We start from the raw sequence: 22,783 nt of genomic DNA on the forward strand, positions 1-22,783 counted from the left end.
GTTGGACGCGCTTTGTTGCGCCATTGGTGTTGTTGGGTTTCTTAAAAAAAATACTCACTATGTTTTAAAATATAAGGTGTATTACTTTAAAAAAAAGTCAAACCTTTTAAGTTTGATCAAATTTACAGAGAAATGTATTAAAATTCATAATATGAAATCGGCACGATTAGATTCATCATGAAATGAATTTCAATGCTTTTTTTGGTTTAATATTGTGGATGTCGATATTTTTTTGCTTTGAACTTGGTCAAAGTTAAAGAAATTTGACATTCCAAAAAATCAATACCCCTTATATTTTGAAATTAATGGAATATTTTAGTTTGGCGGGTGGGGGAGATGATGGAGTGTGTTTTATTTTCATTCATAATGTTGTGATTTGATGGACCTTTTGTGGTGCGGTTTGTTGTTATCCACTAACCAATAAATATTTATGTGGGGAAATTTTTGCGCCGACGGCTGCATGTACTATATTGGTGCTACAAATATCACATGGTGCGCGGGATTGATATATTTTTATAGGTCAGTTGCTACTGAATGGTTTGTAAAATCATTGACCGGATTAAAATCGTAAACCAAATCCAAAATTGAATACCTTAATTGAACTGAAAGTACTTCAAAATAAGGAAACATAGGGAAACTAAAAAAATTGAATGGAAGAGCTCCTTGAGAAATTGTTGACCCGGTGAAAATTGGGTGACCCAATTCTAAATTGAAAACCTCAGTTACTTGTGATGCCTTAAAAATTAGGAAGTATGGTGTATAGTATAAAAAAATTGAATGAAAGAGCTTTAAGAAATTGTTGACCCGACCAAAATCGGATGACCCAATTTCAATTAGAGATCTCAATTGAATGTGGGCTCTTTAAAACTAGGAAGCATAGTGTTATAGACTATATTTTAAAAATAAATCTTATTTGAAAGTCCTCGTCAAGAGAAACATAAATTAATTTGTACTTTTCTAGATATGAAAATTTAAAAATCGGAAGCAAAGAATAAAAAGCACGCGCGAGGGACTCAGTGGGAGGACACGTTCCGTCAACGACGAGGCGTCTACGATGACTTCGTAAATCTCATGATGATATGTCGTCTCAGTCTTTTGAAGGTGCTCATATAGATAAGATGTATATGTGTGCGTTTATAGAGATGAGTGTATGCGTGTGCGTCGTACTGGGTTGAAAAAAGCTGCCACCCGCAGCAGAATTCTTACTCTCCTGGCTTGTACGTCGCGTAGTTCTCACATCTACAAGCGCCACGTCGCCTTGATACCCGTTGACAAAAAATCTCATTGGATATGCTCGATTGACTAGTGCTTAGTCTATCTTATCACATCCTCGTATCGATCACATCCTTAGGAACAGGGGGAAAAGTAACACGTATGCTTGCTTCACACGGAGGAAACGAACCCCGCTGCTACCTATAAAAGCACCAGCTCCTGCATAACAATCCATGCACACACACACACCATCACGAGTGCAAGTAAAAACACAACCACCTTAGCTAATCCGACCGTGAAGAAGAACAGCATGTCGTTGAACGACATGGGGCGCCGCCTGGCCCTGGTCATCGTCTGCTGCATCCTCCTCTCGTCGCTCCGCACGGCGGCCGCGACGGGAAAGACCGGCCGGATCACGGTGTACTGGGGCCAGACCTCCAGCGAGGGGTCGCTACGCGAGGCCTGCGAGAGCAACCTCTACTCCACCGTCATCCTCTCCTTCCTCACCAACTTCGGCCGCGGCAAGTACGAGCTCAACCTCGCCGGCCACCCCTGGAAGGCCGTCGGGCCCCACGTCAAGTACTGCCAGTCCAAGAAGATCCTCGTCCTCCTCGCCATCGGCGGCGGCATCGGCAAGTACTCCCTCGCCTCAAGGGCCGACGCCAAGAAGGTGGCGGAGCACCTCTGGAACTACTACCTCGGCGGGAAGTCCCGCGACCGGCCGTTCGGCAACGCCGTGCTGGACGGCATCGACTTCGACATCGAGCTCGGGAGCCGCGCCCACTACGACGACCTCGCCAGGCACCTCAAGGCCTACGGCGACAGGAAGGGCGCGAAGAAGGTGTTCGTCACGGCGGCGCCGCAGTGCCCGTTCCCGGACAGGATGCTGGGGGAGGCGCTCCGGACGGGGCTCTTCGACCGCGTGCACGTCCAGTTCTACAACAACCCCGTGTGCAGCTACAGGGCCGGCAACGTGGCCGCCTTCAAGAAGGCGTGGAAGGACTGGACCAAGAGCCTGCCCAACAGCTCCGTCTACCTCGGCCTGCCGGCGGCGCGAGGGGCGTCCAACAAGGGCAGTGGCTACGTGGATCCGGGGACGCTGGTGTCCAAGGTGCTGCCCATCGTGCAGCGCTCCAACAACTACGGAGGCATCATGCTCTGGAGCAGGTACTTTGACGTCAAGTCCGGATACAGTAGGCGCGTCAAGAAATTCGTCTGAGATGCCTGCATCTGCATGCATCTATCAACGATTATACTACTACGGACGAGTAGCCCCCTACGTACATGGAGTGCCCTAGCAGTACATATGCATGGCACCGTAATAAGTAGTAAGAAATTCGCCGGACCATATGTGATCTGATGACCACGTGTACCTTACTATATGCATGTCGGGAAGTTGTTCTCTGAGTGTAATTCCCAAACTATATATGTATGTGTATGTATGTTGTGCAATAAAGGGGACTTTTAGTTTTATTGCATCTATTTGTAACTTGGCCGAATTTGCAATAGGGCTCAGGCCCCGCTTGGTTTCAGGGCCCAAAAACAGCTGTAAAATATACCCCGTGAAAAACAATACAGATGGGCCTCGCATATGTGATTGGTATGTCGTTTTTGGGCTGTAATATTTAGAATGGTATTCTTGTTTACACCGGTAATAGGCCTGTAACCGATACAGACCACTATCCGTCATTTTTCGGGAAAAAAAAACAGGCCCCTCCTCTCTCCCGTGGGGCTCCCCCGGGGTCGCACTGGGGCTCCCAAGTCCAGCCACCCAGGGCCTCCCCAGCCTCCTCATCTCCCCTTATCGCCGCTAGAGGACGTCACCGGGCAAAGCCCGGGCGGCGGCGACGGCGGTGGGGCTGTGCCCGTGCGTGGGATAGGCCAGGAGCTTCGTGCGTGGGCGAGGGCTGGCGAAGGCGACGGTGTGCAGACCTGGGCAGGCTCATGTGGCGTGCTTGCAGCCAGACATGGGCGGTCTAGGCTGGAAGACGGCGCAGATCCGTTCATCCGGATCCTCCTACAGGCGGGACTGGATCTACAGGATTCGGGCAGGACCTTCCTCCTTGTGGCGCAGGAACCAGATTGGGGCCATGGCCAGAAAGGTTCGGCTCCATTGTGGTCAGCTCGGTTCAGTGCTGATCTGGGTTGGATGCGGTGCTGGCTCTAGTGGTGGCTGCGCGGACGCAAGTCGGTGATGATGATCTGTGTTTCCCACTTCAGTTCCAGTCATGTCGGCCCCTGGTCCGACGGGCATGAGCAGGACCTCTCTGGTGAGGTTGTAGTCGGCGATGGTGTGCTTCCGTCTCTAGTGATGGTTGCGATGGTGACTGCTCCGACCTGCTCCGGCGGCCTCACTATGGATTACGATGGCCCCTGAAAGATCTTCGCGAGGGTTCCTCAGTCCAGATCCAGTGGTTGACTTCAGCGGTGAGATGCAAATTATAGACGATGACTTGACGCTGAGGAATGTTTGTGCAGCGGTGACGACCGCATCGCATATAGTTGCTGGGATTGCGAAAAGTGGTGGCGACAACACTTGAGTGACTTCGATGGTGGTGCTACTCGGGCACTGTTGGAGTAAATGGCCACGGGTAGCCAAACCGACTCCCCCTGGCTCTTAAAAAATTTATCAGGCCATTTAAGCCTTCAAGCATACAAAGCATAGGGCCGCCTTCCCCCGGCCGGCTATCCCCAGGGCCGACTCCCAGAAGGCGACCCAGCCTCAGAAACCTCCCCCAAGAAAGATACGAGATAGCCGACTCCAGGGAGCCGGCCCCAAGAGGACCGACTCCCAAAAGCCGGCCATGAAGAAAGCCGACTCCCAGAAGCCGGCCATGAAGAAAGCCGGCTCCCCGAAGCCGGGCAAGACTGCACCCACTAAGACTGTACCCACATAACGGCGATAGGATGGGGCGTGGCCACAGTACAACCCACTACCCCGAATCCCGGAACAGGCATGGCCACAGGGGCGCCGTACAGGCCAGCCATCCCCCGTCCGGCGCGGCACTGTAGCCGTGTTGGCCTCGATGTCACCCACGACAGGCGCCAGTACGGCCCGTAGGCGGCGGGCCCCTTTTGCCAGAGAGACACCCGAAGGCGGCCTGGCCTCCTCTAATCGGCCAGGGATGTGGCCGGCTCCCAATAGCCGGCTATCTCCCTCCCTCGAAACATGTGCCTCATTAAGGAGACAAGACGAGGTAAGGCTACAGTGAGAGCCCGCAAGGCGGCGACACTGTAGCCACGCTTACCTCAACAAAGCTCTCGTCATCAGAGGCGAGGCAACAGTAACCAGCCGCCGAGAAAGCCCCCAAGAGGTGGGGCCGGCCTATCGGCCAAGAGGCCGGCAGCCGGCGGGACCCACCAGTCGGCGGGCCCCAATGACCGGCGGAGAAGCCGGCGAGCATAGACGCTGACAGCTGGGACCCGCGCCTAGCCGGATTACCATTGTACCCCTGGGGGTAGGCCTATATAAACCCCCCGGGACACCCATGCAAAGGGTTGATCTCATAGAATTCCACACACCACCTAGAGAGAAAAGGAGAACTAGCCTCGCCCTTCTTCTTCCTCTAGCCAAACAGCTCAAGGAGCGCTTGTAGCTACTTGTATTGATCTAGTGATCATGCGGAGACCCCGCAGAGTAGGACTAGGGGTGTTATCTCCACGGAGAGCCCCGAACCTGGGTAAGATCCGCCGGCGTGCATGTCTTCGCCTCATCCCGTTTCCAGGCACCGGCGATGTTTTACTGGTTCCCACAATGATAAGCCACCCGTTGGCATATGTCGCACCTACCACCCGACATTTGGCGCCCACCGTGGGGCCAGGTGCACCGTCGTCCGAAGACCTGTTCTGGACGGGAACCCTTTTTCTCCCCCGCGAGCGCAGCCAGCCTGCTACGCCCGACGGCGCTTGCCCCGACGCGCTGCAAGGCGTCGACGACGCCTGCGCAGCAAGCTGCCTCGCCGATCTTCTTGGCGAGACTCGCATCTCCGACGAGCCCGCGTCCGACGCGGGCACGGACTACCCCGAGAGCCGCCTCGTCAGCCTCCTCGACCAGCTTCACGTCTCCAGTGACCTTGCTGTAGACTTGGAGTCGGTTGGCTCCACCGACCCGATGCTTGTCGACTCCGACACGGCATCGTTCGACGCCTACCCCTCCGACGTGGTAGTCTTCGACGACCCTCTCCCTCGAGCTGACAGCGGCAGCAGCGCTGTCACTAAGGTGCTGGTCATCAGCCACGTCGCCGACTCAGGCGAGAACGCCCATGACGCCCTACAAGCGGCGATGTATGACTTGTCCGTCCCCATCCTGGCCGATGCCGACGCTGAGACCCTGGAGGCACGCCGCCTCGCCCTCATCACGGAGGGCCAGAAGATAGCCTCCATGAGACGCCTCACCGAGGCCCACCAGCGCGAAGTCGACCGCGCAGCTTTTGGTACGCCGCCTCACGGCGGGCCGAGCCGAGCCGGCCTCGTCAAGAAGCGCGGCGCGGCCATCGCCAGCATGCTGGGGACAGACCGCCCCGTCTACGCCACACCGCTTGAGAATCTGCGAGCCGCTCAGGCGGCCGCAGAAGAGATGAATGGGCTGGGGGCTGATGAGCTCCCCTACATGACAAGGCGCATCCAGCAGCTGATCGATGCGGCCGCAGAACGGCATGAAGCCGGCGCCCGCGCTGAGAGTCCTCCCCCATTCCGAGAGCATACCGCGACATCCCGGTCGCTGACTGCGAGCGGCGCCCGCGCGAGGAAAGACAAGGAGCCGGCTGCTAGCCGCAGCCGGACTCGAATCACCATCGAGCGCGACGCGGAAGGCCGCCCTCGAGCAGTGGAGCGCCAAGGCAATCCGCCTCCTCCCCCGCCTCATGGGGAGAGATGTCCCACCCCGCCACCTGTCACGCATCCGACTCTCGGTGGCCGACCAGGCCACCGCGAAGGAGTCGGCGAGAACGACGCCCGCCACCGGATCGACCGCCTAGCTCGATCCCTGGCGCTAGAAGAAGACGATGTCGGCCCGCCATGCTTTGGCCCCCGCATCCGCGACGAGCCCTTCCCCAAGGGGTTCTCGCTCCCCAGAGACACGCCCAAGTACAACGGCTCTGTGAAGCCGGAAGATTGGCTCATCGACTACTCTACCGCTGTTAGCATAGCGAACGGCAACAGGCGCGTAGCCGTGAAGTACGTCCCTCTCATGCTGCAAGGCACGGCACGCACCTGGCTCAACAGCCTCAAGCCCTACAGCGTCAACAGCTGGCTGGACTTCACGGAAGTCTTTGTCCGCAACTTCACCAGCATGTACAAGCGGCCTCCCAAGCCCCGCCAGCTCTCCTTATGCGTCCAAGGGCCCATCGAGTCGACCCGCGACTACCTCACGCAGTGGGCCGAGCTCCGCAACTCCCGCGAGGGGGTGCACGAGGTTCAAGCCATCGAATACTTCACCGCCGGGTGCCGAGAGGGCACCCTCCTCAAGCACCGACTCCTCTGCGATGAGCCGGCTACCCTCGACGAGCTGCTGGTCATTGCATACAAGTACGCCATAGCTGACTCCTCGATGAAGACCGAGCTCCGAGTGGACGCCTCTGGGAAGGTGCTCGCTCCGGCTCCTAAGACGTCGGCTAGCGACTCCAATCGGCGCCCCTACCAGAGTGGCTTGCCGCCGGCTTTATTATGAAAGTGTTTTTCCCAGAGTGGCTTGCCAACCCAGTCTTGGTGTTGAAGAAGAACAACAAATGGCGTATGTGTATAGACTACACTAGCCTCAACAAGGCCTGCCCCAAAGATCCGTTTGCTCTGCCACGGATTGATCAAGTAATAGACTCCACAGCCGGATGCGAGCTGTTGAGTTTCTTGGATGCCTACTCAGGATACCACCAGATTAAGTTGGACCCAGCAGACCGCCTGAAGACCGCCTTCATCACACCATTCGGAGCTTTCTGTTACCTGACTATGACATTCGGCTTGAGGAATGCCGGTGCCACTTTTCAGCGTTGAAATGCCTCCTCAAGCAACTCGGCAGAAATGCCCACGTCTACGTAGACGATATTGTGGTGAAGACAGAGAAGCGCGGCACCCTGCTGGAAGACTTCAAAGAAACATTTGGCAACTTGCGCCGATTCCAGATCAAGCTCAACCCCGAGAAATGCGTGTTCGGAGTACCAGCCGGCCAGCTTCTAGGCTTTCTGGTGTCCGAACGCGGCATTGAGTCCAACCCTGTGAAGATCAAGGCCATTGAGAGAATGGAGATTCCCACCAAGTTGCGAGACGTGCAGAAGTTCACTGGGTGCGTGGCCTCCCTAAACCGCTTTATCAGCTGGCTAGGAGAGAAGGCTCTCCCCCTGTACCGACTCATGAAGAAATCCATTCATTTCGAATGGAATGACCAAGAAGACCAAGCCTTCCATGAGTTAAAGAAGATGCTGACCACTCCACCTGTCCTGGCGGCGCCGACTGAGAAGGAGCCCATGCTCCTCTACATTGCCGCAACTAGCTGAGTGGTCAGTACAGTCATCGTGGTCCAGCGCCCAGAAGAAGGCCGAGCCCAGCTAGTCCAAAGGCCGGTATATTATCTAAGCGAAGTACTGTCCAGCTCAAAGCAAAACTACCCACACTACCAGAAGATGTGCTATGGAGTGTACTTCGCCGCCAAGAAACTGAAGCCCTACTTTCAAGAGCATCCCATCACGGTCGTATGCACCGCCCCGCTTGCCGAGATCATAGGCAGCCGGGACGCATCCGGCCGGGTGGCTAGATGGGCCATTGCGCTGGCGCCTTACACAATCTTCTACCAGCCCCGCACCGCCATCAAGTCCCAAGCATTGGCCGAATTCCTCGTCGACTGGGCCGAGACCCAGTACCTACCGCCGGCTCCCGACTCTACTCATTGGCGGATGCACTTCGACGGGTCCAAGATGCGCACCGGCTTGGGAGCCGGCATCGTCCTCACCTCTCCCAAAGGCGACAAGCTCAGATACACGCTGCAAATCCACTTTGCCGCCTCCAACAACGTGGCTGAATACGAGGCGCTCATACACGGGCTCCGGCTAGCCAAAGAGCTCGGCATACGCCGGATCCTGTGTTATGGCGACTCAGACTTGGTGGTCCAGCAGTCATCTGGCGACTGGGACGCCAAGGATGCAAACATGGCGAGCTATCGATTCCTCGTCCAGCAGATCAGTGGGTACTTCGAAGGGTGCGAGTTCCTTCACGTGCCACGGGCCGACAACGACCAAGCAGATGCCCTGGCACGGATCGGCTCCACCCGACAGGCTATACCAACCGGTGTCTCTCTCCAGCGCCTCCTCAAACCGTCTATCAAGCCGTCTCCAGAGTCGGACTCTATCTTCGTACCGCCCGCCCCGATGCAGCCGGATCCGACTGGAGGAACCCAGCAGGCGGCTCGGGGACTTCGACAAGCGGCCCGGGGACTGCCGTAGTCGCACCCGGCTCGGGGACTTCAGAACCCGGCCCGGGGACTGCAGCAGTCGGCCCGGGGACTGCAGCGACACAAGAAGCGGTGGCCGACTCCAACTCTCCACCACCCAACCCACCCACCCGAGTCACAGTGGCCGTACTAACAGTAGAAGAAGTCACAGCTCCATCATGGGCCCAGCCCATCCTCAACTTCCTAGTCAACAGAGAGCTGCCGACTGATGAGATCTCGGCAAGACTAGTGCAACGCCGAGCCGGAGCATATGCAATAATAAACAGAGAACTTGTCAAGCGCAGCGTCACTGGAGTCTTCCAGCGCTGCGTCGAGCCAGAGAAGGGTGTAGCAATCCTCAAGGATATCCACCAAGGCGAATGCGGCCACCACGCAGCCTCAAGATCACTTGTGGCCAAAGCTTTCCGCCATGGTTTCTTCTGGCCGACTGCTTTGGAAGATGCCAAAGAGATAGTCAAACGCTGCAAAGGATGCCAAGTCTTCAGTTCCAAGCAACACCTGCCGGCTTCTGCACTCAAGACCATCCCCCTCACCTGGCCCTTTGCCGTCTGGGGGCTGGACATGGTGGGCCCATTCAAGACAGCCCGCGGCGGCTTGACACATCTGCTTGTCGCCGTGGACAAATTTACCAAGTGGATCGAAGCGAAGCCGATCAAGAAGCTGAACGGGCCGACTGCCGTGACATTCATTGCCGACATCACTACTCGGTATGGCGTGCCGCACAGCATCATCACCGACAACGGCACAAACTTTGCCAAGGGAGCACTGGCACGTTTCTGCGCGACACAGGGCATCCGACTGGACTTAGCGTCCGTTGCCCACCCGCAGTCAAACGGCCAGGTCGAGCGAGCAAACGGCCTCATCCTCTCCGGCATCAAGCCCCGACTGGTCGTACCACTGGAGCGCTCGGCCGGCTGCTGGCTCGATGAGCTGCCGGCTGTCCTCTGGAGTTTGCGTACTACCCCAAACAAGTCAACCGGCTTCACTCCGTTCTTCCTTGTATATGGTGCCGAGGCTGTCATCCCAACTGACATCGAGTTCGACTCGCCTCGGGTCACCATGTACACGGAGGCGGAGGCCAAAGAAGCGCGAGAAGACGGCGTCGACCTGCTGGAAGAAGGCCGGCTGTTAGCACTCAGCCGGTCCGCCATCTACCAGCAGGGTTTGCGCCGTTACCACAACCGAAAGGTCAAGCCAAGATCCTTCCAAGAGGGCGACCTTGTGCTTCGGCTGATCCAGCGAACAGCCGGCCAGCACAAGCTCTCGGCCCCTTGGGAAGGCCCTTTCGTCGTCAGCAAGGCACTAGGCAACGACTCCTACTACCTGATCGACGCACAAAACCAAGAGCACGCAAGAGGGATGATTCCGGCAAGGAGTCGGAACGACCATGGAACGCAAACCTCCTGAGAAGATTTTACAGTTGAAAGCAGTATGTATCATGCTACCGTTTTTTGTATTAAATATGAGACAAACGGGCCCCCCGAGGCGCACTCGGGGACTGCCCTCCTTTATCTATGAATGACGAGTGTCATACTCATGAATGTATTATTACATTTGATTTTCTGTCTGGCACCGGGTTCGACTAGTCGGCCCGGGGACTGGCCGCCTTAAGTTATATTAAAAGTTCTACCTGAAGTCAGACAAGTAGTGTGCCGGCACCCGAGCCCTCTCTTGTTGAAAGTCGCAGCTCGAAGAACCGACTGTCCGACTGGCAAGAGCCAAAGGCAGAAAGGATGCCCACACGAAAAACGGCTAAGGACTAACGAACTTATATAACGCAAAGACGGCCTCCAACCACGCCTACCGGCTGTCAAAACAGCCGGCTGGCCGGCCTCCCAGTCACTTCGCTATAATCCAACAAAGCTAGAGTACTTGCCCTCCCAACTGGCCAAGCACTTCTCCAGCCACAGATTGCAGAGCAGCTGTCCGGCTGGGAAGGCGGCAACCAAGGGAGGGCGGCAAAGGAAACAGCCGAAGGATGAAAAGCAAAGAACAAGGGAAAGCCAAACGCATGCATAATTATATTTACACATAAGGCCCCCAACAGGCCGGCAGTCAATATAGTTCGAATACACCCCCAGTGGGTGGAATTGTGCAAACTTAACAAAATACTGTTCCAAGAGTGGTAAAACAGGAAAGTAGAGGCAGCAGACTAGACTAAGGGCGCAGCAGGGGAGCCGGGCTGGTCGGTGGAGACGGCGCCGCCGGCTGGAGGAGTGGCCGGCTGGCGGGTCTCGGCTTGATCATCGCCGGCTGCAGGCGGTGCACCCGCGCGTGCCTTGTTGCTGGAGGCACGGTCAAGCTGAGGCTGACCGGCCGCTCCACCATCTGGCGCGGCGTCTTCACCCTCCTCCTCCTCCTCCTCGCCCTCGTCGCTGGAGTCGATCTCCTCCGCCGAGTCCTCGCCATCTGCCGGGTTCAGCCCGAACCACTCCTCCGGCTGGGCAACGCCGTTGTCGTCCACCTCAGGAGCGAAGGCGCTGGTGTCGGTGTAGTCGGCAATCGCCGAAGCCCGCTGGATGATAGCCGGCCGCGCCGGCTCCAGCTCCGTGTCGGCCTCCTGCCGCCAGGTGGCCAGCTGGTCCAGACTCAGCTCGGGATACCAGGCCTTGGCGAACTCCAGCGCCCGCCTGGCGCCGGACCGAGCCGCAGAAGCCTTCCAGGCCTCGAAGCGGCCGACCGCCACCTCCAGCCAGTCGGCAGTCCGACTGGGGGTGCGGGGAATCACCTCACCAGGCCAGAGAGCAGCCAACACCTGCGCCCTAACACGCTGAAGCCGGCGGAGCATGCGGTGAGCCGGCTGGAGGCGGGCTTGAATCGCCAAGAGCTGCTCCTCCAGCGACCGGCGAGCGTTCGGCGCGATCTCGGCGCCAGCCTGCCTTCGTGCCTTGCGGTGGGCCTCGACGACCTGGTTGGCGGCAGTAGAGTAGCTAGGGAAGTACTCTGTGCAAGAAAGAAAGAGAAAGAAGAGAAAAACACCAAGTCAGAAAATGAGCCAAACGGCAAGCGGCAAGCAAGGACGAAGAAGGGCGGCCTACCGTCAACCAAGTCTTCGATCTGGCCTTACCCGTTGGTCAGCGACTGCCTCGCTTCGGCACAGCTTGCCGCCTCTGTCTCATATTCGGCTTGGAGGGCGGCCTCGCTGTCCTGCACCGCCTTCAGGGCCGCCTTGTGGCTCTTCTCCTGGTCGGCCAACCTCTTGGCCAGGCGGTCACGCTCCTGGGCCAAGGTATCAAACTCGGCCTCCTTAGCACGGAGGCCGGCCTGAGTCCCACCCAGCTTCTCCCTCAGACTGGCGTTGGCCGCTGCAGGGATGGCAGAAAAGAAAGAAGCAATAAGGAAGAAGTCGTCAAGGAAGATCCGACCCGACTGCTCAGCAGTCAGCCCGAATCTCGGGGACTACACCCAGTGGGTGCGCTGACGCGCCCCCACGTGAGATAAAAGACGAAGCACTTACCCCGGCTCTCAGATAGATCAGCATTCTTCTGGGTCAGCTCCCGAGCCTGGGAGTTGAAGGCAGCCGCGCGGAGGTTGTGGTAGTCCTGCAAGTCAGGCAGAGGAGCGAATGAGAACAAGATAGCAAAACAAAGCCCGCTAAGAAGTTCCAAGCTGCCTGCTCAGCAGCCGACTCGGAACTCGGGGACTACACCCAGTGGGTGCGCTGACGCGCCCCCACGGAAGAAACCAAGATCAAAAAAGCAAAAATAGGAAGACTAACCCGAATGGCCGCTCGCGTCGCAAGGAACTCGTCATTGTATTTCCTCAGCGCCGCAGCCTGGGACTGAAGCCGGTTCCGGACTTCCTGCGCCGCCACGTTCACCACGGCCATCCCTCCACCCGGCATCCACCCCGAGCTGACGCTGCCCGCCTCCACGTCCCGGGCCGACGAGCCGGAGCCCGCGGCCTTCTACGGGTCCGATGCGGCCTTCCCCGCGCGCTGGCGCGATGGCCATTGGACCACCAGGTCCGTCCTCGCGACCGGTTCGCCCCCGGCCGATTGCGTAGGCGGCACGTTAGGCCGGCTGCCTTGAGCCACCCCAGTCGGCGGGGCCGGTGCCGCCTCCCTTTCCGGGACGACGATGTCGTCCTCCCTCTCCAACCCCGACTGGTCACCGCCGGCTTCCTCCGGCGGGGGCTCCGGGACCTCGGGCGCCGCGACACATAGAGGGGTGACGAGCAAGGCCCCTCCACTGTTGCCGCGGCCGCAGCCTCCGCTTGGGCCTTGGCCGTTGCGTCGGCACGCGCCTTCGCCACCTCCTCCTCCTCCTGGGCCGCTTTGGTGGCAGCCGCCCTCAACTCTTCCGCCTCCCGCTCCTCCCGCGCCTCCCGCGTGTTTCGCTCCATCGCCGCCTGAAGCTCGGCGCGGGGGTCCACGCGGCGGGTTCTCCCGGATCGTCCCGGCGATCCAACAACGGAGGTGGCAGCAACCCACTCAAGCGAAAGCGGAGCCCTGATTTTCGAGAAAGGACAAGGATTCAGAAATCACCAAGAAAAGAAGAAAGAATGTACAAAGGAATATACACTTACGCCGACACCATCTACGGCTGCTTCACCGCCTTGTGGAAGCGGGCCGCCTTCGCGGCCGCTTCATCCCGCCTGGTCGCCGCCGCCCCGCCCTTGGGCTTCTTCGGCTGACTGCCGAACAAGCCCGACGCGGCACGACGCTTCTGCCCGCCGCCCCGAACAGGCGGCGTGGTGGAGGAACCCGCGCCGTGGCCAGCCGCCGGCTGGCGGCGTGGGACGATTTCCGCCTCGTCGTCATTCGGCCAGTCGTCGAAACTGGCTCCAAGCCCGGAGCTGCCTGCTTCGCCGCCGGCTTCGCCGCCGGCTTCGCCGCCGGCTTCACCGCCACCCGCCTCGGTGTTTTCATCCATGGCGGCCGCCCCCAAGTCGTGGTCTTCCAGGTCATGCTCCGCCCGGTCGGGGAGGAATCGGCGCTCCGCCTCCGACCCGGCTGCAGGCCGAAGGAGGGGGCTCTGCCAAGACGTGCCGATTGGTCAGACTCGGCCAAGAGGAACTCGGCAAAAAACTAAGAGAAGAAAGGGAAAAAGAGAACATACCGCGGGCGAAGGATGTGCACGGGAATATGGCTCCTTGCCAAACCGCCACTCTGCGGAGAGCTTGCAGTTTGCAAGATAATTCACTATATGGGCCACCTCGTCGTGCAGCATGTCCTTGGTGCACATCCCACTCGGATCGACTTGGCCGCTCATCTGACAGATCAGGTGAGGGCGGCTCTGAAGCGGAAGCACCCGGCGCGCGACGAAGGCGGCCAGCAAGTCGGACCCAGTCAGTCCCTCCGACTGGATCATCACCCGCAGTCGGGCGACGGCCGCGGCTCCAGCCTGCGACAGCGTCACGGCCCGATAGGACCACTGGGGCCGCCTCCCAGCCGGCGGGCCGGCTACGTAAGCCGGCAAGTTGACATAGTCACCTTGTGGGGCGACGTTCTTCACGTAGAAATATGACTTCTGCCAGAGCTTCACCGACTGGATTAACGTGATGACGGGGAAGGGGTTGTCGGCCGCCGGCCTCCGCATCGCGATGAAGGCGCCGCTCTGGGCCGGCACGCCCTGCATGCGGGTGCCCAGCTTAGATTGGAAGAACTCCCCCCAGAGCTCGAGGGTGGGGAGAACGCCAAGAAAGCCTTCGCACAAGGTGACGAAGGCGGACAGCAGCACCACCGTGTTCGGAGTGAGGTGGTGCGGCTGGAGTTGATAGAAGTCGAGGAAGGAGCGGAAGAAAGCGCTCGCCGGCAAGCCGAGGCCGCGCAGGAAGTGCGAGCGGAAGACTACCCGCTCGCCTTCCTCCGGCGCCGGCGTGATCTCCTTCGCAGGCGCGAGACGGACCCGCACCTGGTCCGCGCCGGGCAACCGCCGCGTCTTGCGGAGGAACTCGATGTGGTCCATATGGACGTTAGAGCCGTCCCAGTCCCCGCCGTACTGCATGGTGGCGAGAAGCTAACGAGGAAGAGTGCGGCGGCGGAGAAAGCACGGCCCTGCGGCGGCAAAGCTGCGGGGCGGAGTGAAGATTGGTGGGACGGCGCGGCGGCGAGGCGCTGCTGCGAGGGAAAGCAGGAGGAAGAAGATGGCGGAGAGGAGAGGAGCGTGCAAGCGTATGCCGCTTCCCCTCCTCCCCCTACTTATAGCCTCATGCGGTGAAGCCGAGGAGGCAAGGCGGGGGGAGGAATGTGGGATTAACTGCGCCCACTCCCCCACGTCCCGCGATTATTGCGCCCTAACGGCGTGCGGAAACCGCCGCCGGAAGACGTGCGGACAGCTTTGGGCCACAAAGAATCCGCGCCTGGGCCTAGGCGTAGGAGTGGTGGGCCCTCGGCCTACGGCGACGTCTTGTCGCGCGCGTGGGTTGGCAGGCTCTTTTCAGCCAAGGGACGCCACGTGGTTCGCAGGCGGCGAGCGGCCGGCCCGCGGCTCGGTGCACGCGCCAACAGACTCCCGCCTTCCGACTTTAAAATTTTTTCGCCAAGACGGCGCGCCCAACCGAAGCCGGCTCCCAGCTGCTGGCTCGTCAAGATAAGAAGCTGACCGAGCTTCTCGACCTCCTCTCAGCCTCGAAGCCCAACCAGCTTCGGGGACTACTGTCGGAGTAAATGGCCACGGGTAGCCTAACCGACTCCCCCTGGCTCTTCGAAAAATTATCAGGCCATTCAAGCCTTCAAGCATACAAAGCATAGGGCCGCCTTCCCCCGGCCGGCTATCCCCAGGGCCGACTCCCAGAAGGCGACCCAGCCTCAGAAACCTCCCCCAAGAAAGATACGAGATAGCCGACTCAGGGAGCCGGCCCCAAGAGGACCGACTCCCAGAAGCCGGCCATGAAGAAAGCCGACTCCCAGAAGCCGGCCATGAAGAAAGCCGGCTCCCAGAAGCCGGCCAAGACTGCACCCACTAAGACTGTACCCACATAACGGCGATAGGATGGGGCGTGGCCGCAGTACAGCCCACTACCCCCGAATCCCGGAACAGGCATGGCCACAGGGCGCCGTACGGGCCAGCCATCCCCCGTCCGGCGCGGCACTGTAGCCGTGTTGGCCTCGATGTCACCCACGACAGGCGCCAGTACGGCCTATAGGCGGTGGCCCCCTTTTGCCAGAGAGACACCCGAAGGCGGCCTGGCCTCCTCTAGTCGGCCAGGGATGTGGCCGGCTCCCAATAGCCGGCTACCTCCCTCCCTCGAAACATGTGCCTCATTAAGGAGACAAGACGAGGTAAGGCTACAGTGAGAGCCCGCAAGGTGGCGACACTGTAGCCACGCTTACCTCAACAAAGCTCTCGTCATCAGAGGCGAGGCAACAGTAACCAGCCGCCGACAAAGCCCCCAAGAGGTGGGGCCGGCCTGTCGGCCAAGAGGCCGGCAGCCGGCGGGACCCACCAGTCGGCGGGCCCCAATGACCGGCGGAGAAGCCGGCGAGCATAGACGCTGACGGCTGGGACCCGCACCCAGCCGGATTACCATTGTACCCCTGGGGGTAGGCCTATATAAACCCCCCGGGACACCCATGCAAAGGGTTGATCTCATAGAATTCCACACACCACCTAGAGAAAAGGAGAGCTAGCCTCGCCCTTCTTCTTCCTCTAGCCAAACAGCTCAAGGAGCACTTGTAGCTACTTGTATTGATCTAGTGATCATGCGGAGACCCCGCAGAGCAGGACTAGGGGTGTTATCTCCACGGAGAGCCCCGAACCTGGGTAAGATCCGCAGGCGTGCATGTCTTCTCCTCATCCCGTTTCCAGGCACCGGCGATGTTTTACTGGTTCCCACAATGATAAGCCACCCGTTGGCATATGTCGCACCTACCACCCGACAGGCACCCGGTCACGAGCTCCGGGGTGAAAGCCTAGGTTTGACCCGAACTGGTTATACCTGGCAATGGCGATGTTTTTACATCGCTACCTTGTTGAAGGCATAGCTCGGATATGCTCGGATTGATTCTTCAGGGTGAAAGCCTAGATTCTAGCCATGTGGTCGGATCAGGTGACGAGGATGCTTGAGCGTCGCTCCCTTCTTGAAGGCGTTGCTATTGAAGAACCCCGTCGTCTGTGTGGTGTCATGAGATGATTAGTGCGGATATAGTCATTGTTGTAATTTGCTGAACACGGATCTGATCACTTTGGAATTTCTTTTTTCTCGCCTACGCATAGCTTTGGTTATATATGACTTTGCTTTTTGTTGGCGTGCTTTTGCGTGCGTGTGTTGGTGTTGGCTGTGTGCATCCTAGCTATGCAGAGGTCGGGTGCGTGGTTAATAAAATTCACCCTTTGTCTAAAAAATCCATCATTTTTCCCCACCCCTCCTCTCGTTCGAGACCTGATCAAGGCCGTGCCACCGGGAGGCGCCGACACCGGCTTGGCCGACGCCTTGATCTGACCGTGACGGCGATTCGCTCCTCCTCCTCCAGCGGCCTCCTCAACTCCACCATGCTATCATCCCTTCTGCTCTGCTCCCCCTCCGTGTTCCTTTCCTGGTCAGTCGGCGGCGGGGTGCTCCTCCGTGGTGACGTCTTGCTTGGTGATGATGAGCCCAGACTCATGATGTTACAACTGGAATACAACCTGGGAACCAAGCACATCTTACATCCGGAAAGAAAATATATGCCTGTATCAGTATTTTATTGGAGCCTTGTAAAATACAAGTGTAGATATTTACAGTCGGAAAAGCAATCTGTCAATCCAATCGCGGCCTCAATCTATTTCGTGGAAGAAGGAAGAAAGAGGCGAGGTGCAACACCGAGGCCAAGAGATGGGGGAACCGGGGCGAGCGGCAGCGAGGTGTAGAGACACAAGTGAGGCGGAGCCAAGAGCGAGTCGTAGCAGTGGTATGTGGAGACAAGCCCAATGATTGACACTTGTGGTAGGGGGTCATATTTGATTCCCCTCAGATTAGACATAGCCCTCGCTAGAAGCGAAAATAGTGTGGCGAGCGGTAGTGAGGCGTGCCGGCTCAGTCATAGGAAAGGAATGTAGGAAGGCAAACACCGTAGGAGGTAAAAGACTTTTCTGATTTACTTGGGATATTATAGGATTGAAGAAGGAGAAGACCAAGGGCAGGTCTGACCCTAGGCCGGGGCAAGAAAGGCGACGACTGAGGGAGTCCTGGCCTAAGGGATCCTCGGGCGTCCGGCCTGTTGGACATGGGCCGGACTAATGGGCTGTGAAGATACAAGACCGAAGACTGTCTCCCGTGTCCGGATAGGACTCTCCTTGGCGTGGAAGGCAAGCTTGGCGTCCAACGATGAAGATTCCTTTCTCTATAACCGACCTTATACAACCCTAAATCCCCTCCGGTGTCTATATAAACAGGAGGGCTTAGTCCGGAGGGTAGATATATAGTCATACAGGCTAGACTTCTAGGGTTTTAGCCATTACGATCTCGTGGTAGATCAACTCTTGTAACACTCATATTCATCAAGATCAATCAAGCAGGAAGTAGGGTATTACCTCCATAGAGAGGGCCCGAACCTGGGTAAACATTGTGTCCCCTGTCTCCTGTTACCATTGACCTTAGACACACAGTTCGGGACCCCCTACCCGAGATCCGCCGGTTTTGACACCGACATTGGTGCTTTCACTAAGAGTTCCACTGTGCCGTCCCCAAAAGGTTTGATGGCTCCTTCAATCATCTACAACAACGCTGTCCAAGAGGAAACCTTCCTCCCCGGACAGATCTTCGTATTCGGCGGCTTCGCACTGCGGGCCAACTCACTTGGCCATCTGGAGCAGACCGACAGCTACGCCCCTGGCCATCAGGTCAGATTTGGAAGCTTGAACTACGTCGCGGATATCCGTGGAGACTTGATCTTCGGCGGATTCGAGACCGCGGCGGCCGCTCCCTGTCACCTCGATAAACATGACTTAAATCTGTCATCGGACCATACCCAGGAGATAGTTCCTGTGACTGCTCCGACCTTAGAGTCGGAGCAGATCGTGCCATCCGAGGACGGGAAGCTCAACCCCACCACGAAGGCCGCAGACTCCGCGGCGTTGGAGCCACATGCAGACTTAACCTCGCGTGATATCCGTGTCACCGGAACCCCGGACTCATTTCCGGCTAAAAGTTCCGAACTGTAACAGCCCCAAAATTGGGTTATCAATTTTTGTGTTGTTATTCTCTCCTGGCACTCATTTTCCAAATTTTCTCCTGAGTTTGCTGGATAACCCTGAGAAAATTTTGTCATTTCCAACCTTTCAAAACCTTGCTCATGTCTTTTTCAGTGGGCAAGACCTCATTTGCATCAGCTCAATTCCTCTCGAACCCTAAATTCCAAATTTTTGGAATTTGGATATGTCCTTTGTGCTTAGAAAGGAGCCATCATTTTCTTTGATCCGTTGATCCTCCCAATTGATCCCAGAGATCATCCTATCTTTCTTAACCTTGGATATGCAAAAATATTGCTAAGTCCAATGCAATACTTTTGAATTATGATTTATTCCTTTTCTTGCCTTCCTGAGGAATAAAATCCAAAGGCATATCTAGCCATCTCCTAAATTCATGAGAATTGGTGGAGTTGATGCTTATGCCTAATCCAAGCTCTGGCAAGTATATTAACCATAATTAAATAAGGAAAATTGCCTTTTCCTATTTAATGCCAATATTGCATTTCTGCCAATTTCCAAAGGAACTACTATTTTTATAGCAGAGAAAATTCCCACATAAATTGTGGAGCTTGTCCTTGCTATATAATCACTAGTTCCATCCTAATATCATGATTCCACAGTTCAAAATTTGGCACATGATCCAATGCAAGTTTCTCCTACTCATATAACCTATCTCCACAAGATTGTGGCTCATTTCACTTGACCAATTGCCCTGAGGATTTTTCTGAAGTTTTTGGACAGAAATGATAGCTGTGAAGGAAGTACCATTTTGGTGAGTCCATTTGGTATGAACTTTTTACAGCATCATGGTATGTTCAAATCATCAGGCTTTGCCAAGTTATAGCCCAATCCATCACTCCTAGTGAGTGTTTCATCATGATTAAGTTTATGGGTCAGTTTTGGTGGTTGTACAGCAACTATGGTAAATATTGTCCATTTTACCTCAAAACTCCCAGGACCGTAGTCCTTTCTACCCCAAGCCTCCCGGACATCAAGTTTACCATTTACCCTCTCTGGTTTAATCTCTAGGATGTTGCCAAGTTTTCAACAGCAAACTTGTGCAGCTTGGTTTACTCAGCTCAATTTGACTCTGCCCGTTTCTTTCACCATGGTAACACTCCACGCTGGAAGGACTTCGCGGTAGACATGAACTTACATCAGTAAAAACCCCAGAGCGCGCCATGCCAGTGGTGACTATGAGGGCAGCCAGCCAAAACGGTGGTCTAGCCACTGTTGTCGTCGGCAGCGCTGCCCCGACCGTCTCTGGCCTCGCCATTAATGCCCAACAGCTCCCCCTCGCCGTTGTCTTCCCTCTGGACCGCTGCCCCCCTTCGTTTTCTTCTCCGGCGAGCCGTGCCAAGGACCAAACAGTGAGCTACTGTAGCCATCGTCGCCTTCCTCGCTCATGTCCTCTTCTCCGTTCGTCCGCGAGCTTTGCTCGATTCCGTGAGCCTCTGGCGCTCGTCCGCACCCTCCTCGTCGCCTTCCCGCCGCTTCCCGTGAGCCTTGGCTGCGCCTGCCGACACTGCGCCCCTCGCCGGTGCGCAGACACGTCGCCCGCCGCGTGCCACCTCCTCCCCTCCTTTGCCCGGCTATAAATAGCCCGCCCTCGAGCCTTTGGAGATCATCAACAGCCTCTCCCCACCTCTCTACGCCTCCCCAACCCCTCCTCTCGTCCCCAGAGTCGCTGCTCGACCTCCACTGCCGCCATAGCCGCCGCCTCGGGTCTCGCTCAATTCCGGTGATCCCGAGCTCCCCTCGCCGTTCCTCCACCACCATCGCATCCCCCATGCTCCGGCGAGACGCTCCGTAGCCTCGGCCTCCCATCTTCCCCACCGTAGCGCTGTGTCCACCGGCGGCCGAACCCACTCTCCGCCTTGGGCCGTGCAGCTCCCTCCCTGGTGTTCCTCGGGGGAAGCTAGCACCACCCTAGGTGCCCCTCGCCGTCCCGAGCATTTCGGTAGGTCGACCGTCCGCTGCCGTGGCCAGACGCGCCGGCGAGCGCCGTCGGGGCGGGCGTCTCCCCTCGGCCAGGCGTGCGTCGATGCGGGAGGAAGAAGAAGCCAGGCCAGGCGGGCCCCTTCCCGCGTGGCCCCACCTGTCGCCAACCGAAGGGCCTAGCCCAGTGCCACGTCAGTTAATTGGCGGCGCCTCGGGCCGTTTTCCGCTTTCGCTACCCCGAAGGCATATTCCGTGGAGTGCGCTTTCCCTTAGCCGAAAGCGTATTTCTCCTCTTCTTTGGGCCAGAATGCGCTTTCCTCTCTGGAAAGCGTCTTTTTGAGAAAGACGTGATCTATTTTTCCGCCAAGGCCCAGTTTGTAATGATTTTCTTTACCGATAGGTCCCTGGTAGTTAAACAGTCATATCTTTTTAACCGTAGCTCCGAATCAGGTGATTCCAAAGCCCACGTCTTTGTTTCGTCGAGCTCTTTCCGTTGGTATCATTTTCATAATGTTTTCACGCAGTGAAAATGACCACTGTGCCCTTGCCCGTAAACAGCCCCCTCCAAGAGAGAACTATTTCCGGCAAATCTTTCCGCGAGCGTTCCGCACTTTTTCCCGGAGTATTTGTCGACCCCCAGGCAAGCCAACCTCTTATCATGAGCCCCGAACGTGCATGTTGACTTTGCTTGCACCTTGTGTGTGTGTAGTTGCTGTTGTTTTATATCGTTTTCATCGGCAGTTATTTCTTTATGCCTATCTTGCATGCTTGTGTTTCATGATACCTTTGCCATGTTAATTAGAATGTTATTATTAATAATGCCATGCCACTACTCTACTTTATTTGCATGTCATCGTTATAAACTGTTATGAGGATTGTAATGCACCGTTGATATACTATTGTCGTGTCCTTTATGTTATAGTTGTGCACTTGAGGAGTTCGATATTTTGTTCGTGCATTTGTATGCGGCATGTGCACTCATGTTAAATATGTTCATGATGATGGAGCAGGAAATAAAATGACTTAATAATAACAAACCTCCTCCGTCATCGATGGGATCGAGTCATAATGCCGCCAAACCGAACTTTTTCAGTGCAGCCACATTTGCCTTACGGGAGGCCTTAACGCGAGCTATTGTCGTGACCTCTCGCCGGTGCCTCCCACTAGGGAAGGTTATGGGCGTGCTTACCCTGATCAGGTAAGCGGACATAACCTTGTGTGCTCGTTTTTGAGATTTTTGGTACCAATCCCCGAGTGGGAGTGTCCCCGAGTGGGAGTTGACCACGACGGTGGTCGGGGTGTCTTTGGTAGACACGGGGCCACCCAGGACCAGCCTGTTGGGGATTTGGGTCGGAGTGGCCGGGAGAGCGTCATGGCAGTAGGTTGGTTTCGTCGGAATGTCGTTGGTCCACCCGAATGGGATGACGAGGCCATGGGTTCCGTGGTGTGGGTACAGTGTGCTACCTATGCAGAGTGTATATAAAGTCTATCGATAGCAACACAGTTCGTAGTAGGTCCCACTATCAGGTCTTGCTCGAAATGGAGGACAAACCGAAATAATTAAGTTGGTAAATAAATATGCGATAATAAGAATATGGTAACTTGAACTATGAGATAGTCGTGTTGGAGTCACGACGATATTTTGATGATGAGATAAGTGGTTGTGATCGCCGTAAGGATCACGGGCCAAATATTGGTCGTGGTTGTGATCGCCGTAAGGATCACGGTTGGAGACCAAGTGGTGGTCGTGGTTGTGATCGCCGTAAGGATCATGAGTTGTTCTTGAGAAAGACCACTTTGGTGGTGTGTTTGTGATCCAGAGATGATCACAGTTGATACGAGAGTCCGAGGGACTCGGTGCACAAGTTTGGTTGCATTGCTGGAATAATATATCATTATTTGCATTTAAAGAACCATGATAGAACAGAATATGATTGCATAATGTTAACATGCTATGTCTGCATTGGATATTATTGGTAGTTTATTTTTAGCATAGTTTCTTGATGCCATGCTATGCTTTGGTTGACATGTTAAGTTATGCCATGATTGAGATAAAATTCTATGTTTTGCTATTACAATG

The 22,783-nt window shown here is 56.4% G+C and overlaps 1 protein-coding gene across 1 annotated transcript; it reads left to right on the top strand.

The window, feature by feature from the left end:
* The first annotated feature begins 1,469 nt into the window (after window positions 1-1,469).
* On the top strand, window positions 1,470-2,690 carry LOC123049982 (hevamine-A-like). Its single transcript, XM_044472832.1, has one exon. The coding sequence runs from the start codon at window positions 1,523-1,525 to the stop codon at window positions 2,429-2,431; it is 909 nt and encodes a 302-aa protein (XP_044328767.1). The 5' UTR covers window positions 1,470-1,522; the 3' UTR covers window positions 2,432-2,690.
* The last annotated feature ends 20,093 nt before the right edge of the window (window positions 2,691-22,783 follow it).

Source organism: Triticum aestivum, chromosome 2D (assembly GCF_018294505.1).
Source record: "Triticum aestivum cultivar Chinese Spring chromosome 2D, IWGSC CS RefSeq v2.1, whole genome shotgun sequence".
Taxonomy (NCBI): Eukaryota; Viridiplantae; Streptophyta; class Magnoliopsida; order Poales; family Poaceae; genus Triticum; species Triticum aestivum.

Coding starts and splice junctions, on each gene's coding strand:
- LOC123049982 (XM_044472832.1), top strand. CDS start 1,523: ATGTCGTTGAACGACATGGGGCGCCGCCTGGCCCTGGTCATCGTCTGC.